The 20,092-nt window shown below is 43.7% G+C and overlaps 1 protein-coding gene across 1 annotated transcript; it reads right to left on the bottom strand.

Annotated features, from left to right (window-relative positions):
• Window positions 1–2,264: 2,264 nt before the first annotated feature.
• zgc:101540 (hsFATP2a_ACSVL_like domain-containing protein) lies at window positions 2,265–15,169 on the bottom strand. The gene is made up of 10 exons (XM_012880293.3): window positions 14,570–15,169; window positions 11,827–12,036; window positions 9,108–9,266; window positions 8,912–9,036; window positions 8,624–8,818; window positions 7,901–7,991; window positions 4,862–5,060; window positions 4,663–4,760; window positions 4,436–4,566; window positions 2,265–2,695 (listed from the first exon to the last, which is right to left on the bottom strand). Exons 1-10 carry the CDS (start codon window positions 15,063–15,065, stop codon window positions 2,519–2,521), a joined length of 1,881 nt encoding a protein of 626 aa, XP_012735747.2. The 5' UTR covers window positions 15,066–15,169; the 3' UTR covers window positions 2,265–2,518.
• Window positions 15,170–20,092: the final 4,923 nt, after the last annotated feature.

The following is a 20,092-nucleotide window of genomic DNA, read 5'->3' as shown; positions in this document are numbered from 1 at the left end:
GGTATGAATAGAGTACTTGATCACCTGAATCATGACGAGGCTGCTGAGGTAGTCTCTTTGGAAAGTGTTGGAGGACCGAGCTGTAAAATTAAAAAAAAATTTAAAAAAAGACAACCGGACTTCTATTCTGAAGCTGAAGATGTTTCGCTTCACATCCAGGATGCTTTCTCAATTCAAAAAGTCTGGAGTAGTGAGGAGTTCCAAGCTTTATTGACATGCAGACATGCATTGGAGCTTAGATTCACCTGGAACTGGTTGCCCCAACAAAGAGTCCTTAGGCTCATCGTTTGCCTGGCTCACAGGAGGAATGATGTGGTCACGTACATAGAGGTGTGAAACTTGGCAGGAATCAAACCTGTTGCTGTGTTTTTGAAAGTTGAAACCTGAGCACTTTTTAAACCGAGAAAGCTTCCTGGATGGGAAGAGGAACACCCTTCAGCTTCAGAATAGAAGTCAGGTTGTTTTTATTTTTTTAAACTTTTTTGGATTGATCATGATCTGGATGACTGAGAATCTTCAACATATTGCCAAGCTGTAAACACTGGGGAGTTGGAAACATAATCCTCCCCTTCTGTTTAGTGACGGCTTCTCTCTTTTGACCAAGATGGTTTCTATCACCCCTCTTTCAAACCATCTGTTCTCCATATCCAAAATCTGAACATCATTGTCATCAAAAGAGGGCCCTTTGTTCTTCAGGTGCAAGTGGACTGCTGAATCTTGCCATGAGCTGCTGGCGATAACTCAGTCCGGATAATGCAGACTTTGTGTCCCAGTAGGTGTTGTGAATCAAAATGCAGATATTGGTCTGTTTGTGTGTGTGTGTGGGCTTCCAGTAAAGTCCGGTTTCCTTTTGATTTAAGCCTGTTTGCTGTTGCGATGACCCGGATAACTGAGAATTTGCACAGCTTTGTTAGAGTGGTACAGGACATGTATGAGAGCTGTAAGACAACGATTAGCTGGGTTGTAGACGTGACAGAGGAGCTCAAGTTAGAAGTTGCTCTGGACCAAGGCTGTGGTTTGCTGTGGTGATGGACAGGTTGACCGATGAGGTTAAACAGGAATCTCCACTGACTGTTTGCAGATGACATTGTGATCTGTAGTGAGAGCAGGGAACAGGTGGAGGAAAACCTAGAGAGATGGAGGTTTGCCCTGGAAAGGAGAGGAATGAAGGTTAGCCGTAGCAAGACAGATTACGTGTGTGTGAACGAGAGGGACCCAAGTGGAGCTGCAAGGTTATATGGACCAGGGATTAAAAAGGTGGAGGATTTTAAGTAGTGGGGGTCAGCCGTCAAGAGCAATGGTGATTGTGGAAAAGAGGTGGAGAAACGTGTCAAAGCATTGGTGTGAAGGAAAGATGTACAAGACGGTGGTGAGACCAGCGATGATAGAGGAAGAGACAGGAGGCAGAGCTGGAGGTAGCAGAGATGAAGATGCTGAGGTTGTCTTTGGGAATGATGAGGATGGATAGGATCAGAGGGACAGCTCATGTTAGATGTTTTAGTGATAAAGCCAGAGAATCCAGACTAAGATGGTTTGGGCATGTATAGAGGAGGAATAGGGCTGGAACTGCAGGCAGGAGGTCAAGAGGAAGACCAAAGAGGAGATTAAGGATGGAGTTAAATAAGAAATGAAGGTAGTTGGTGTGAGAGAGGATGATGAAGATATGTTTGATGGAGACAGATTAGTCGCTGTAGTGACCCTTGAAAGCCCGAAAGAGAAGAGAGGAGCTTGGCCAAGGTTCCTTGGTCAGACTTGATAACCAAACGAAATGCAACTTTCATCTGAAAAGGTGACTTTGGATCACTGAGTAACAGTCCAGTCGTGTTTTCTCCTTTGTTTAAGAGGCTTCTGACTTTATTTCTGGTCCAAAACTGGTTTGAAACAGGGAACACAACAATTATAGCTCACGTCTTGATACATTTCCCTGTTGCTTGTGTGTCTTTTCCTTCCCCTCAACTTTCTACGAATATGACTGAATACAGATTTTTTCCTTCCCCTTGACATACATTGCCTTGATCCAGCACTCTGTGAACAGCTAGCTTCTTGAGCAATGATCATATAGGCTTAAACCTTTCTGCGTATTTTTTTTTTTATGTTTTAACTCTGCTGAGGACCTCTCGGGTCCATTATAGACTGAGCTGCTCATTAGCGCTGTTACAAGAGCACAACGTCAGCATGCATGTACAATCGGACACCACCAGCTGGCTGTGCATTAAACAGCTCCTGAGATTTTAGTCATTAAAGCACATTTGGTCGACAACAGACAGATGCCAATAGGTTTTATTATAAGGATTTATTTAAAAACCGATTCAAACACTGTCAAGGGTGATAAATTAAAACAATCTGTAGAGGTGCACAGTAAGCATGTTAATAAAAAAATAGTCTCTTTAAACAAGAAGTGCTGTGTCAAAGTTTATCCCTGAGATTAGTTGATTGTTACGGTCCACGGATGAGAAGTTATGTCTTCAATTAAAAAACTAAACAACAACTAAACCTTCACTTCACAGTGACATTTCTGTTAGAGTTTGATTTTCCCCGAAGCGATCGCGCTGTAGATCTCTTCTGTCAGAGGGACGTAGGTCTTTTGTTCTGGATCCAGGAAGTATAACGGGTCCTCGATGAGAGCGGGGCTGAATCCCTCCTCCACCAGCTTCACCTTCTTCATCTTGAACGTCCCCGTCATCTCCATGGACGGCTGCGAAACAGGAGAGATTCAGCCAAACTCCGGAGCAGCAACACCGGCATCATCGAAGCAATCACATCGATAAACATCTGAATCTATAAAAAAAAAGCGATTTCCCGCCTGCGCTTGCATTTATCCTCTGATGTGCAGCAAGCAAGTGGACAGGACAAAATGGTTTTAGCAACACCTGTGTTCTCCTTTACAGCGAGGGAGATAATTATCGGAGCTCATTTAGCTCACAAAGTAATTTAATTTAATTTCACATTTAATAATGTGAAGAGACCGAATATCAGAACAAAACCTACTAAGAAAACACATAAAGCGTGTCCATTAAATGAAGTTAGCAGTAAAAGCTAAAGATGGGGTCATTTGTTTTTTAAATGCATCAATTTATAAATCCAGCTGGGGATCAAATAATTATTTCCTCACGGGACAACTCATGTTAAACCGTGGACTTCAAATATTATAAAAACTTTAACACATCTACCCCAGTCTGCTCACACTGCCTGATTGGAATCGCATAATCTTTTTTTTTTTTTTTTTTTTTTTTTAAACTAACCTCAGTTAGGATGTTCTTATATTTATAATTTTAACCCATCTTTAAATCTGAGATAAAGTTCTGTTTTTTTTTTTTTATCTATTTGCATCAATACATTGTACAGGCTAATCTCAATTAATTAGAACAGCAAAAAAAAGTTGATTTCTAATTAGCTATAAGCCACAAACATCTAGATGAACAGACATAAACTCTTGAAATATCTTACACCTGGTGTGATGAAACTATGCGAGTTCAGCTTTTTAATGGAATAGCTAAAAACAAACGTAATAACAGTCTAAAATGTGCCTTGGATGTTAAATTTTTTGCTGCTTGTGTTTTTCTCACACACGTCTGAGTGAAATCTGCAGAACTTCAGGTGAACGGGTCCTTGGCAGCAGCGAACAGAGGACAGGTCAACCAGCTGTGCCACAAACGCGCGCGGAGCTCCTGTCCTCCAGCGCTGACCAACGAAACGCTGGAGGGACTGAAAGCGAGGCGGAAATTTTCCTGATCTGTGCGAGATATACGGGGGGACACCTGCTCACCCTGCTGACACTTCACCTCCTGCTTTTTACACTTTAGGCACCATGTGGGAGGATGGAGTCCATAGTGGAGAGGGAAGAGGGCTCTGTTGTTTGCTTTTTAGCATTTATTGCCACATTTCCTACCAATAAGAAACAGATCAGGTTGAAAACCTTTAAAAAAATAACCAAAAGGTGTTTGCTGATGTCGGTTTTGGTCTGAACTGACGTTAGATCCAGTAACCAGTAAATTACAATTAGGATAAAAGCACAAGGATCCCAAATTGTTTCAACTAGTTTTGTCGCTCACATCGAGTCCTCCATCAAATTCAATATAATCCATCCTGTCATTGCTGCAACCTGAAGCTCATCCTGTGCTCATTTCTACATGTTTTAGTACATTGTGACGCTCCTTAAGTCACTGCACCGACTTCCTGCGAGTCAAAGGAAAGGTTTGAGAGTCCGCCGTCTTGTTGGTGGAGCAATAAAGGCCCCCTGGCTTAAAAACATGTGATTTACGCTACGAAGCTACAAACCTCTCCTCTGTTCCAGGATAAAGATTCAAAGGGAAGCTGGTTTCGTCTCATTTAGCCCACAGCCAGAAACGGCAGGGATTACTAAACAAATCCGCTCAAACAGCAGCTGCAAGTTAAGTCGAACATAATGAAATACTCTGTTGTCTTTTATTTTCACCTGAATCCTGAGGAATCGGGGTCTCGCGTAGGCCGGCAGGTAGGAGACGACCTGCTTGTAGACGTCCGCCGAGTCGAAGGCTTCTCCTTCGGTCAGAGTGATGGCCGCCATGCCGATCCGCCCCTCGTGACCTGACGATTAGGAAAACCCATTTCAACCTAATTGTCCCACTTCAAACCGAGGGTTATGTGTATTAAGGCTGTTTTTTTTTTTTTTTGTTTTTTTACCTTCCACCTTAACACCATAAACGTTTGCTTCTGAGATGCAGTGAGACGCAGTGAGGATGTCTGCAACCTCCGACGTGGCGACATTTTCACCTTTCCACCTGAAACAGAGACGGGACCAAAGCAGGAAGCAGCCGGTGAGAACGTCGGCCTTCGCCTCGGCAGGATGGACTCGGCCGCCACGCGGCGGGCCTCGGCTCACCTGAACGTGTCTCCGACTCGGTCCTGGAAATACACAAAGTTGTCGTGGTCGAAGCGGAGCAGGTCGCCGGTGTTGAAGTACTGATCGCCCTTTTTCAGGACGTCGTAGAGCCTCTTCTTCTCGGTCTGCTGCTTGTTGCCGGCGTAGCCCACAAAGGGAGACCTGTGAGTTATCTTCCCGACTAAGAGCCCAGTTTCTCCTGACCAAGACGAGAGAAAGTCATCAGTGCACGATTTAAACCGTTATTTTTTTTTATTTTAACACATAAAACTGTGAAAAGTGTGGCGTGCATATGAATTCAGCCCCCTGAGATAAAACGGAGACATTTGTACAATTTGCAAGGAGGGAAGAGTCGGTGGGGGACCCGGGCCTTAATAATGAGGCTGCAGACGGGAAGAAGCTGCTTTTGTGGTGAGATGTTTTGCATTCATTGGAAAAAGACTGAATGTTTTATTCTGGGGTTAGCCATGTCTCTCTCTCTCTCTATCTTCCTCCTGCTTGCAGATGGACCAAAGTGCAGCTGCTCGCTTGCTGAACGGCACATGTAAGCCAGAGCACATCACTCTGATTCTGACCTCTCTTTAGGGGTTTCCTCTGTGGTTTATCGTTAATCATAAAATTCTCTGTTAATGTTTACATCCTTGAACGACGAGCACCGACCTTTCTCTCTGACATCTTCCAGCCCTGCACTCCTTCACACTCCTGCCTTTAGACGGTAAATATCTCTCCACTGATTTTTTTTTTTCATTCATCTGTTTAAAAAAACCCACAAATTCTCTTCGGTTTCCAAAGGCTGTTTTATAATTTTGCCAGTTTGGTATGCCTCTTAGTGTATTTTACTACATTTTTGCATTTTATTGGTGGTGTTACTGTTTGGATCATTAGATTTCTTTTATCTAGGCTCCTTAAATGGGTAAAAGAGAAAGTTATACATTTTTCCACTCATTGCTTTATCTATTTCTGCACATGTTTTGTCCAACTATAGATATTTACAAGTGGTTGGTCTCTAGTCTCTTAGGTTTAAAGTTCTCTGCTAAAATTACGTTTATTTTGTAATAAAAGTTAAAAGTAATTTTAAGATGCATTTGTCTAAGAGTGAAGGTAAATCGTTACGTATGCAAAATAGATTATCCACGCAGTTTTTCATACCCCATAGCATCTTCATATTCCACCCAGAAACTCTGTGATAAATCGATTTAATTGTAAACGCAAATTTAAAATCATTTAAGATTTAGTTCTTGGAAAATTGGGATTTTATTTCGCGAGTGCACTCATAGCTTGCAGTGTTGAATATACATTATGTTTAAGAAAATATATCGTCAAAATGTTGTAAAGAAGAATCTTTTTTCTACCATAATGAGGCACTGTAGTTTACTTTTTTTTAAAGTTGGTTTCAAGTTACACAAGTGAAATGAAGCCTGTTCTTAGCTCATTGTGTGAAACCACTAGCAGCAAACAATGTTCATTGTTTTACAAGCCTGTTTGACAACTTGTGTTTAGTTGCACTTTGAATTCAGGTCATCTATCAGATGACATGCTTCAAATAAAAGCAAGTTTTCAAAATAATTTATTTTTGTGAAACAAAAAAGAGGATAAAAAAAAAATAATCGATGACTCAGATTTGGTATAATAAAATCTGATCATTTATTTTTAGGGTATATTGCCCAGCCCTACCACTAATTTAAACATAATTACCTTAGGAAGCCACCTGATGGGGGAATAGTGTCTGCCTGTGTGTGATTTAATCCCAGTATAAAGGGAGCTGTTCTCTGAAGGCCTCAGACATTTGTTAAACAACATTAGTGAACAATCAGCCTCTGGAGACCGAGGAACACAGCAGACAGGTTGGGGATTTTCCAGTAATTATGAAAGAGGCTGTTCTGGTCAAATAAAAATGTAGCTGTTTGCCACAAAAAGCAAAATACAGCCAGTGATGGAAAACTAATGCTGCTCATAACTCTGAACACACCACCTCCATGGTGACACATGCTGGTGGCAGCAATATGCTGTGGGAACGTGAGGCGAAGAAAACCTTTAAAGATTACAAAAGACTTGAGATAAGGACAGATCAGGGCCGCCGTAAAGGAGGGGAAAGTTAGGACAATTCACATAGAAATGTGACTCTTTTTGGGGGGGGTGGTTTGGATTTTCTGTCACGGTGCCCATAATTCTTTGCGGCACCCCGGGACAGATGTTTGCTTTTCACCATGAGGGCACCCTAAACACACAGACGCAGCTAAGCCCAGTCCTCTAGGGATGGTGTGCTGCACCTCTCAGGTGAGTTTCTGCTTCAACATGCTTGAGCCAAATAATTAGCAGGAGGTAATTTAGCCATTTGATTTTTTTTAATTGTTACACTGCAAAAACGGATCTAAAAATAAGTAAAATATTCTTCAAGTTAGCGTATTTATGCTTGATTTGAGCAGGTAAATTAGATCATCTGCCAATGGAATGAGTATTTTGACCCCTAAAATGAGATAATTAGATATACTGCGCTTGAAATAAGATGATGGAGATGAATTGTTCCTGTTTTAAGTCCAAAAATCTTATTCCATTGGCAAAACATCTTATTTACCTGCTAAAATCAAGGACAAATACACTAATTTTAAGAATATTTGACTTATTTCTAGTTCTGTTTTTGCAGTGTAGAAGGGCCCAGTCAAAGTCCTGATTAATTCATCTGTAGAAAGACTGAATAGTGGGCAAACATTTCTAATTCAGTTGCAAAATTGGCAGAGAAGCACCCAGAAGACTTAGTGTTAGGTGTTTTTACAAAGTATTACTGAGGGGAGCTAAACATAACAAAACAACAGACTTTACAGATTTTTATTTAGATTAAAAAAATGTACATCTGGTATTAGCTTTGTTCCACTTTACAACCATATGCTTCTTTGTGCTGATATTTTCCAAATAAAATCCCAAGAAAACATAGAGAAGTTTGTGGTTGTAATGTGAGAAATCGTGGAAAAGTTCAGGGCTCTTTACATAAATAGACATGAGGCGCCCCTGTTCCTTTGTCCGGCTGTTTACGTCACTCACCGATGTCTGCTTCAATGCACAGGCCCTCTGAGTTTCTGATCGGCTCCTCCTTCTCAATGTCGAACTTGATCAACGTGTAAGGAAAGAAAAACTGGCAGGAAGAGGGAAAAAAAACAGCTTATCAGCGCCTGAAGTGTGGATATAAACACAGCTGTGACGGTGCCGTAAAATAGTGACTAGATTTTCTGATGATCTCCTCTGATCTTTGTCTACAGCGTGAAGCGAAGCAGGTCCGTGTCTGACGACCAATCAAAACACAGAAACCTTGACACTGCAAAAACAGAACTAATAATAAGTAACATTTTCTTAAAATTTGTGTCTTTTTCCTTGATTGAGCACATAAATAAGATGATCTGCCAATAGAAAAAGATTTTTGCACTTAAAATAGGAACAATTTATCTCCATCATCTTATTTCAAGTGCAGGATGTCTAATTATGTTATTTTAGGCGTCAAAATACTCATTCCACTGGCAGATAATCTTATTTACCTGCTCAAATGTAGGACAAAAACACTAATTTTAAGAACATTTTGCTTATTTTTACATCCGTTTTTGCAGTGAGCTACCAGGGATAAAATCCAGATACAGGCAGGAGCTGCAGGGTTGTGGTTGCTAACAAACCCAGGTACCTGAACGCAGCGGCAGCGACTGACTGAAGGAAAAACCCTGAACCGAGTCCAGCTAACACAAATCTTTTTCCAAGCTCTGAGCAAACGGCTCTTACCCTGTGCACAAAATTAATCCGTCCCACGGCACCGATCTTGGACGTGTAATTGATGAAGCCGATGTTGCCCTCGGTGGCGGCGTACAACTCTCTGACCTTAATGTCCCCAAATCGATTCAGGAACTCGGTCCAAACGTCACTTCGCACTCCGTTCCCGATGGCGATTCGAACTTTGTGGTTCTTCTCGTTCTCTTTCTGCAAAAAACAAAACAAAAATACAGATTGAAGCAGAAGGTGTGCGGAAACTTTCGCGGCGGTGACGTTTGATCGTAGATCCCGAGTTCCCACCTTTGGCGTGTTGCAGAGATAACGCAGCGTCTCGCCGATGTACTGCATCACCGTCACGTTGTGCTTCCTGCAGTCGTCCCAGAACTGGGAGGCCGAAAACTTTCTCTTCAGGACGAGGGTGAGACCTGGAAGGAAGTGCGCATCCCATGAGTCGTCTGACCGCCGGTGCGGCCCGGTGCTTCTCTCGCGCCCTTACCTCTCTCGATGCCTCCGGCCATCCCGATGAGGAAGCCGGCGCTGTGATACAGAGGCAGGTTGATGTAGAAGATGTCCGCCGCTGTGGTTCCGCACGCTGCCTGGACGAAGGAGGCCGCCCATACCCTCTCATGGGTGACAACAGCTGCTTTGGGTAAACCTTTAACAGGCAGAGGATGAAACATTACCACGTGATCCAAAAACTGCCCTCCTGCAGTCTGATCCACTCGTCTGCAGTGGATCTCTGGCCATGAAGCTTCCCTGGTTGGTGCTCAGAGCAACAAACAGGGTCTATTTTCACTGCTCAGGCTTCACGGTCTGTGAAGTCTGTGTTTTATTTCAGGTTTGCCGCCCGCACATGCAGCTGTTTTTACACACCGCATCATCCCACTACCTGCTCATTCAAACGGCGAGCGGGTGAAGTCGGCAGCCGGCTGGTAAACATAACGGAGAATTTAGCAGCTAAAGAGCCGGACGTCGTCCATCTGCAGAGGAACTGATGTGGTGGACCAGAAACAACAACTAAACACCTGAGACGGCAGAGCTTAACAGTAGAACTGAGTAGTGGCAGCATCCGTCCAACAAGCTGCTGCAGCCTTCAGTCTGTTCCTGATCAGGTCAGGCCGCAGATACTGAAACAAACTCAAGCTGCTAGAAAGGAAGCTTTGGATAGCAGCTTCCAGGGTCCCTGCACATTAGGTCCAGGTTCCTGAATAGATAGGAAGGTAGGGAGGAAGGAATGTAAAGAAGGATGAGATGAATATGGAAGAAGGAAGGAAAGGAAGGACGGATGAGATGGAAGGAAGGAAGGAAAGGGAGGAAGGGAGGAAGGAAGGAAGGAAGGTAAGAAGGAAAGGAAGGACGGATGAGATGGAAGGGAGGAAGGAAAGGGAGGAAGGGAGGAAGGGAGGAAGGAAGGAAGGAAGGAGAGGGAGGGAGGAGGAAGGGAGGAAGGAGGAAGGTAAGGAGGAGGGAAGGAAGGGAGTGAAGGAAGGACGGATAGATGAAGGAGGGAAGACTGATGATAGTGGAAGGAGGAAGGAAGGACGGAAGGAGGGAGGAAGGGAGGAGGAGGTGAAGGAAAGAAGGACTTGACGATCAGGGAGGAAGGAAGGTAAGAAGGAAAGGAAGGACGGATGAGATGGAAGGAAGGAAGGAAAGGGAGGAAGGAAAGGAAGGACGGATGAGATGGAAGGAAGGAAGGAAAGGGAGGAAGGAAGGTAAGAAGGAAAGGAAGGACGGATGAGATGGAAGGGAGGAAGGAAGGTACAGAGAAAGGAAGGCTGAAAAGAAAGAAAGGAAGGAAGAAAGAAAGGAAAGGGAGGAAGGATGAGATGGAAGGGAGGAAGGATGAGATGGAAGGGAGGAAAGCAAGCAAGGAAGGAAGGAAAGAATTGTGAAAGAACGGAAGGAAGGCTGAAAAAAGGGAAGGAAGGAAGGAAGGAAGGAAGGAAGGAAGGAAGGAAGGAAGGAAGGAAGGAAGGATGATAAGGAGAAAAGGAATTGAGGAAGAAAAGAAGGAAGAAGAAAGGAACTGAAACGTGGGAAGGAAGGAAGGAAGGAAGGAAGGAAGGAAGGAAGGAAGGAAGGAAGGAAGGAAGGAAGGAAGGAAGGAAGGAAGGAAGGAAGGAAGGAAGGAAGGAAGGAAGGAAGGAAGGAAGGAAGGAAGGAAGGAAGGAAGGAAGGAAGGAAGGAAGGAAGGAAGGAAGGTAGGTTGGTGCTGAATTACTGCTGTGTTTAATCAGCCGTATCTTTTTCAACATCATGCTGTTGAAGGATGACGGTCTTCAGTTTTTTGTCTGCCTGTTATTTCTTATTATTATTATTATTTATTATTTATTTATTATTTCTCATGCAACAAGGTTTCAGGGCCTTTGGAGGAGAAGCCGTAGCTTCACAGACCCTCCACCACAGTTAACAGAGGACATGGGCTGCTTTTCTACATGCCTGTTACTCTGCAGTGTTTGTTGCTAAAAAAAAGTCCTAACTTCATCTGACTAAAGCAAAGAGTTTCAGTCAAAGTCCCTCAGAGTTTAGAAGACGAAAGGTGATGGAAGGACAGCGAAGCTTCTCCTCCCGTATCGCCTCAGCTGGCATGTAAAGAACAGTGACCCTCATACGGCACTCGTTCTGCAGTTCTCCTACGCCACTCCTGCTGTTTTACTTCATTTTCTATTGTCGACTGCACTGGATGCTGCGTGTTTGCAAAGTGAGTCTCTGCAAACACGCAGCAGAGCAGACAGCAAGTCATCGAGCTGCTCGTGGGAAAAAATATTCATGGTCTCCATCTCAACAACAAGGTTTAATAGACAACAGCCCCATCTGGTCATGTTTGCCGTTTTGGCAAAGAAACCACTTAGTTATCGTTTCTTAATGACTTCACCAGCATAAATTAATGCCCTCCTGAATTACATTCTGCCTTATGAAACAACAAGCATCACTAAATACAGTAAATCACTGGCATAGAGCGCAAGGATGCATGCGGCTTAGATAATTTGCTCATATTCACATCAGTGAAGCTGGTTTTGCCATAATTGATAAGGCGTACTGTAATATTGCAGTAATAATAACATTGCGACACATAGCGCAGCCCCACTGTAGATTACCACACAGTTTGCCCTCCCCTCTGTAACCAGTGACCTGACTGAGTGATCGCTCTGCGGGGGTTTTGTACCCGAGGCCAGTATTACGTAACGCGGGTCAGTATTGTGCCGGGGTACCCGTGGTGCCGGACGTGTAGATGTAGAGGGCGGTGCTCCGGATGTGGATGTTGGCCCGCAGCTCCGGGGACAGCGGCTTGTCTGAGGCCTCGGCGATCTTGTCAGCCAATGGGGTGACGCCCTCCAGGCTGCAGCTGCCAGACAGGAGGAACACTCGGATTCCCTGCTCCCGCAGCGTCGGCAGCACCTCCTCCACGGCATCCAGCAGCTCTGCAGGCACGGGGAAGAGAAGAGCGGTGTCAGAGAGCCGTGTTGCGCAATGCTGCACATGTGGACCTGGATCGCGTTGCCAGACCCCGCTGAGGGAAACAAGCACGTGGCCCTGCAGGTTCAGCTCAAAATGGATGAATTACTGGGGGGGAAAAAAAAGACTAAACTAGAGTTGATCTGACAGAACGACGCTTCAGACGCGCCGTTTAGACTCAGCTCAGCAGGAAACTAAGCAATCAAGGTTTGTTTTGACCTGTGAGGTAACTTTTAAACTTTATAACGAGGTGGTTTAACATTTTACTTCACTGATTTGTTGAGAACGGGGGAAAAATGGACGGTAAACAAATACTGAGAAGGTTACATGAGCAAATATATGATATCAAAGCGTGTCACGGCTTGTGTTGCAGCTTCAATAAACACTTTCACCCAATGCTGACTTTAACGTTGTGCTAAACCCTTTTTACCCCCCCCCCCCAGGCCGGATCAATGGATTCACATCCTCTGAACCTACACTTTCACTTTGGCTATGGTTGAAAAACCGATTTGAAAAAAGATATTCTAATGTTTAAAAACAAAAAACAACAGCTCAGATTTAGCGATAAACAGGAACAAGGATGAAGAGAGGCCTCATCTTGAAACCAGAAAAAAAAAGCTCTCACAAAACCTTAAAATTTCCTCAGTCAGCAGAAACATGTTGGTAAAATCACTGACTTGAAACCTAAATCTGCCAGGGGTATGAATAATTTTGACCTTAACTGTAGATTTTAGCGGACAACAAGTGGTGAGGAGATAGCGATGGAAAACAAGAGGAAGAGCAGGAAAACGTTGGTCGATGGCGTCATCGCGTAATTTAACAACCATATAGTTTGTTCTTTAAAGAGGTGGCGTCCTAACTTTGAGGTAAAGTTTATATCACACTATATTTACCCAAAACCACAAAAAGTTACATTCATAAAGTTAAAAGTCACACAAGCAGAGAGTGAACGTGGTCCAGCAAACATGGCAGTAACAGGCTGTCAACCGTTGTTTTGAATCTACCGTCCTGTTGTGGCTTTTCCACTAACAAAGGTACAGCTTTTAACTAAAAGCCCTGCATGGTAGTCAGGTGTTAATTTCCACTGCCAGAAATCCCAAACTGTTTCACAAAGAGCTCCGGAGAAATGAAAAACACTCCATCTGCTTTGAGTCTGTTAGGGTTGAAGACGTCTCTCTTCCAGGCTGCTGTGTGATGAGATTTATTCTTTTTTTTTATTCCTTCTTCCTGACGGAGGGAACATCTGGTAGAACTGGGCTGGAGATCATGTTCAGGCGGAGTTAGCGGCTCTGAAGGAGATATTCTGGAGAACTTTGAATCTCATCTTAAATGAACCAACCCGCATCAACCGAGCCGTTTGTTCATTTACCAACTTGATTGATCGTGGAAGATTTCTGGGAAAGGAATCTGGTCGTTCCACTCTGTCTGGATCCATTTCAAAAACCGCTTTGAGTTTCGTTTAGTGATGCACCGATCTGTTTTTTATTTTTTTGGGGGGGGGTTCCCCGGCTGATACCAGCTAATTCTGATTTTGGCATCTTTTTGGAATAGAAGTACTAGTGTTGAATCAGAAAGAAATTACTAGAATATCCTGTTGCACTCACTGAAGAATCTGTTCCAAACCTTTGTGTGGTTTCTTTTAAACTTAAGGTGCGAGTTACTGCTCGACACATCCACAGGCCTAAAACCACAAAAGAAGAGGAAAAAAAATCTCACAGTCGAAGGAAAACTGGCCAATCCTGATCTCTGGTTTTACTGTAACCATATTCTCCTGAAATCTGTGGTTTTAAGACCTAAGACTCAAACAGACACCAGCAAATACACCTGAAAGGATGGGATTTTAAAAATGCATGCAAATAAAAAGGGAACAACAAAGCAAAAACGTGAATGTCAATTTTTTTTAATATAAAACCACTGTTATTCCTTATGTGATGTCATCAAATGAGCGTGAAAGCTTATTTATATATATATATATATATATATATATATATATATATATATATATATATATATATATATATATATATATATATATATATATATATATACAGGGCAGTTCTTGTTCTAGTTTAAGGATTCATAAAACTGGCGACGGCGTGTTGTTCCACGTGTGACAAATCCGTGTCTGAATTAACTGAGCGACTTTACGCAGAGGTCAGCTTTAAAGACTGAGTAGGCCAAAGTGTTTTATGAGCCCAACCACGCTGTCTCCTGCTCACATGCTGAACCCGGTAACGCAATCCTGGTTCGTTTGTTTTAAAGGAACGAGCTGCTCTGTACTCCAATAACCTACCGAAGAAAATCGCGCAGGATGTTGCGCTTAAAATGCGTAAATCGGAATCACTCGCTGCGCCACAACGAGCATTTATTAATCAGTGAGCTACTGCTGGACTTTGGTCGCTGCCAGCATGCGCGCGTCGGACGCGTAAAAGTGCGCCTCTCCATGTCTGCCACCTTCAAGGTTTTACCAAACAGTCTGCGCGGCTTCTATCGTCTGACCTGGAGAGGCAACGAGCACCTTGGCCCCGCAGCAGGAGAAGCAGTGCAGCAGGGACTTGGACCTGATGTTGAAGTTCAGCAGAGCAGCCGGGCAGCCAAGCTTGGCCAAGCCCAGCCAGGTCCACACGAAGCTGGGCTCGTTCGGCAGAAACAGGGCCACGGAGTCGCCCTCCCTCAGCCGCGCTTCAACCTGCAGAGCCCTGGCCACCTTGTTGCTCTGCCGGTCCACCTCTCCGTAGGAATACGCGCGCCCCTCGAAGTGGATGAAGACCTTGGAGGGGTGTCTCCTCACTGCGTCCAAGAAGCAGTCCAGGATGCTGTAGAAGGGTTTGCACGTCTTATACTTGATCAGCCTGTAGCCCAGCGTGAGGCTCCTCAGGATGGAGGCGCAGTCATCGAAGAAGTACGGACTGAAGGTCCTGATGTAGGCGTAGGCCAGGACGGCCAGGCCGACCGCCGCGGTGAGCCACACGGACATGTCTGCGGGGAGCCGCATGACAGGCAGTCAGAGCAGCTGGGAAAAGTTCACACTGTCCGTGCAGAAAAAAGGGAACACACACACACAGAGACACACACACACACATACACACACACAGGGGAAGAAATGTGACAAAGTTCATGTGTTTGGGTTGGGGCGGCGCTCAGCTGGCACGCCCCCCCTAACGCCTCCTTCATTCCGGAGAAGGGTCCAGTTGCCAGATCGGCTGGTTTCCCCCCCACAGACACACAGCTGAATGATAAACACTCAGCATAAAAGCTGGAGAGTGTTACGTACTGCTGGCAGAGGCGGCTCCAGCTTGAATGGCGTCCTTGGCATGAAAAAACAAAAACATGTGTTATGTAACCTATAAGAGATTAACGCAACATAATAAATTACTTTATAAAAGATCCCATAGATTGATTGATTGATTTTAAGAATTATTAAAACAAAGAATCTCAGATTTTTTAAATACACCAGAGACTTCAACAAATCTCAGTATTTGACTGGTCTATTATTGTGTTATTGTGCAAGCTGACCCCAAAGCCCAGAATGTTTCACCAATAATAGTTTGATTCATTTTACATTTCCGTTATATATAATTTATTTTATTTTTTTATTTATTTTTTTATTTTAGTGGAGGTCCGTCAGAAGCAATCCTGACATTAAAGTTTAAGTTCAAAAGGAGCTAAACACCATAAGCTTAACTTCAGCCACCTTTGCAAGCCAGTAAAGTTTTCAGGGCAGGAAGCCACATTCCCCTAATGAAAGACTGCCACCGATTGGTGTTGAGCAATAACCTGAAAGACGAGCTAAAGCCGTGTGACAGTGGGGGTGGGTGGGCTAGGAGCCTAGGAAACTCAGTGTGCAAACCCAGTATTAAATAATAACTTTGGTAAAGAAAAAAAGGGAAGAAAATGCGCACACGTCACTGAACAACCTCCGCACATGGCAACCCTCATTAGAAATGCGCAGTGTTTGCGGCGCTGGGCGTGACCTGCGTCTGGTCAGCGGCGGATCTGCGGGGAGGAGCAGAGATGCTCCACAAGCTTCCTCTGTTCTCACATTGTCCGCTGATTTAACAAAAACAAACAAAAAGGAAAAACCTGCCTGTTCAGATTTTAAAGTTCTGAAAATAATCCCTTCCTCATTTTAACTGCAGGTCTTTGGGAATTTGTCTCTTAATGTGGTTAGACATCTAGAGACAGATCTTTTTGCTTGTTCTTATTTTTAGAAGAAAAAAAAAACACCTCAGGCTCAGTCAGACTGGACAGAAAGCATCTGAGAGCAGAACGCTTTTCAAATCTTCCCACAGATTCTCAATAGCACTTAGGTTTGGACTTTGACTAGGCCCTCGTCTCTGACCTTTTGCTCTCTCTGCCAGGTGTTCTTCTGTGTTTAGCTCCATGCATCTCCCAGCATCATGCTGCCACTCCCGTGCTTCACTGTTGGGGATGTTGGATGCAGAAAGGCGTGCAGCGTTACTTTTCCTTCACATCCGGTGTCGTGAATGTAGGCCAGAAAGTTCAGCTTTGGTCACATCTGACCAGAGCGCCTTCTTCAACGTATTTGCCTCGTCTCGTATTGCTTGTAACGAATGGCAACGAGGACTTCTCGTGGTCGTCTCTCAGCAGCAGCCTTCTTCTGGCAGAGCAGCCTCTGCCGCCCAGGTTAATCCTCATGGTCTCCATGCTGCTTTAGATTTGCTGTTTCTCTACTGAGAGTGAGGCTGTTTAACAATAAGGACACTTATGAAGGAGGTTGGTTGAACTTTAAGGATCTTGATAGAAGGTGCTGAAAACCAATCGGTTTTATGTTGTTTATGTAGAAAAATAAAAACAAACACAACCTTTCACTTAATCCTCACAATTATGCACGCAGTGGTGTTAATCTCTGGCATAAGATCCCACTCCAACACACGTTTGTGGTTTTAACACGAACAAACAGGAGCCATTGCACCGGAAATTATATCCGTTTTCATTTCTGTGCATCACATCTTACTTTATTTTTCATTCAACCCATCTACAGGTGATTTATTTGTGTCAGCCGTCACATAAGAGTTCGCAGGTGGACAGCTGAGGGTCGACCTGAGAGCTGAAGGGTCAGTGACACACGTGTGACTCCATGGAAGGAACTGCGAAACTACACAAATCAGTCCCAAAGGGGGAAAGATTATGTTGAGTCAACGCTTTAGTGAATAAAGTATCTCCATGCTATATATGTTTAAACAATCAAACAATTTAAGGTGCATAAATTATACAATTAAGACAACAGCAAAACATTGGAGCATCAATTAATTTAACCCAATAGTTTAAAATAACCCACCTGTACACCCAACATGTCCAGCGGAGGGAATCTGAATCAAGCTGAGAAGCTTTCTGTTCACCTTCTTCTTTGGGAATCAGCTTCACTATAAAACATTTTCAATAGAGACTTCACTCCACACAAGTGATCGGCTGGGATAAACAGATTTAAGTGCTCCAGTTTCCAGCTATGATGTGAAAAGTGTTGTAATTAAAAACACACATACACACTTTGATTTACATGAATTAAACCAGTGTTCATAGCAGATACTGGCTGGTTTTAGTGAAGCAAACGGAGAAAAGGACGCCGTCACTTATTACGGCTGACATTTTTAGAGTTATTACTCTACTATTACCGTCAGGTTTGCAGATTTTAATTAGGTGCGGCCTGATAAAGGCTGACATTTTAGAGAAACCACTCCAGGACCTGAGTTGTCGTATTTCTTCAATACTTCTGTTTTAGTTCCTGTCACTTTAAGAGTGGCCTCTACATCTGCCACTCTAAAAAATGATTCAGGGAATTTCTCCACTTTATGTGAACGTTTCATTTCCAGGTAACGTATAAAAGTTGTTGGCTTAAGTCGACTTCTGTCAAGTTAACATTAAATAATTGTTTGCTGTCAGCCCGACAAACACCTTTCGTGTGTTAAATGAAACGAAATGTTCACATCAAGTGGACGGCTCCCCTGGTTCACTTTTTGGAGTGCGCTGACAGATCAGCTGATCTGGTGGAAAGTCCATCTGCAGGGGTTACACAGAGCGCTGTTTGTTCCTGGAGATCACGCACAATTATTTAAGGGTTCACCAGAGTTCATGAAGCGCTGCGGTCAGATCATGGACCCAGCAAATCCCAGCAACACTCACAAAAACTGGTTTGAACACTTCCAAAGAAAATGCATTCGACACTGCCTTTTGCAGAGGGACAACATTTAAATAAAAGTGTCTATTTTTCTTGCTCTGGATTATTTAACCCTATTAGTAAGGTCTGTCCTCAGTTCATAACTGTGTTTCCATTTTATCCCAGCCCACTTCCTTTCTCGACCTGTTTCAGTGATAAAAGTATTAACCCCTTAAGGGCTGGGGAGGAATAGTGTCTCACTTTTCTTTGCAGACATGTTTTTATTCAGCCACACTGGAGGGATTGTGTGATTTAACATCTCTCTAAGGTCATGCTACAGAATCTCTATCAAATGTAAGTCAAAACTTTGACTGGGCCATTCCCAAAACCTATTTTTTATGTATTCGAGTCAGTCAGAGGTGGACTTCCTGCTGTCTTTAGTGTTCTTGTCCTGCTGCAAAACCCAAGAGCGTTTTAAGTTCACAACTTGATGGCTGTTGATTCTCTTTGAAGATCTTCTGGTAAAGAGCAGGAGTGATGGTTGCATCAACTGTAGCAATCTGTCCAGATCCTGAAGAAGCAAAGCAGCCGCAGGTAATTACACTACCGTAAAATGTTTACCGTGTTTTCTGCCCAGTCTCTTTTCTATTGTTTAATCACAAACTTAACTGAGGTTAGTGAGGCCGGCTGCAGAGCTTTGCTGTTTTTGTTTCTTTGGGACCTCCTGGAGGAGTCACAGAGTTACTCTTGGCGTAAATGTGGTAAACCAGCATCTCCTGGGAAGGCTCAGCAATCTTTCAGGTTTTCTAATTTTGTGGGTAATGGCTACTCGCTGCAGTTCACTGGAGCCCCAAAGCCTTAGAAATGTTTTTATAACCATTTTCAGACCTTTAGGTGTCAATGATTTTGTTTCCCATCTGTTCTTAAATTTCTTCAATCGGGACACGATGTGTTGCTCTTTGAGCTTTCAGCCTACTTCATGGTGTCAGACAGGTCCTATTAAGTGATTCTACAGCTGTGGATGTAATCAGGCTAAGGTGTAGCTAGTGGTAGATGAAAACCTCAGAAACACTTGAAGGTTAAGGAGCAGACTTTATTAACAGAGCAACGTGTCTCGGTGTGTGGCCTTCTTCAGGGTGTTGGAAGGACCCTTCAGCCAGTTCAATGACTGTTCTCAGGTGGATCTGAACTCCAGGACGAACCTTATCTGACAAAGTCCACAGAAAGCCCCACTGTGATCTCATCCAGTCAAATATGTGTCAAAGTTTGTGCCCGGAACATTGCCTTTAGCCGACCTGCGCTAAGTAAACACCACAGGACAACTAAAGCAAGCTCCGACCGGACCAGAGATTAAAGCTCCAGACACAGACGATCCTGAACACGTGTTGGGTTTGTTCTCTCAGGTTAGAAGGATTCACATTTGCAAAAAAGGCAAAGCCGATTCCAAACTGTGAAGTGATTTTAAAACAGAGGGAAACTACAAGTTTCACTAACCCAAATGGAAATAGCCAAGAACGCTATGCCTTCCTGTTCCACCACATCTGATGATAAATTAAGAACATATCAGGAATCTATACATACAATCTGAGAAGGTACCTCATAGGCATCTCCAATACACACCTGAGTCAGTAAATTACTTTTTATATGTCGGTGCAAATGCTCAGTTATCCGGGTCATCGCAACAGCAAACAGGCTTAAATCAGAGGCAGCAGCACTCTTCGCTCAGTTCTTTCTGAAGACGTTTCCACACCTATCCACGAGACTTTGTCAGTTCTGGTGTTTCACACCTGAGCAACCTGCAGGTGGAGCGCTGTTATTTTTAGACGCCACCTAGGAGGATGGGCCTCCATGTCCTTAAAAACAGCAGCGCACCAACAGAGACTCCTGGATCGGTGTTGAAACGT

This window comes from Fundulus heteroclitus, chromosome 2 (assembly GCF_011125445.2).
Source record: "Fundulus heteroclitus isolate FHET01 chromosome 2, MU-UCD_Fhet_4.1, whole genome shotgun sequence".
Taxonomy (NCBI): Eukaryota; Metazoa; Chordata; class Actinopteri; order Cyprinodontiformes; family Fundulidae; genus Fundulus; species Fundulus heteroclitus.
This window is presented reverse-complemented; position numbering and strand designations above follow the sequence as displayed.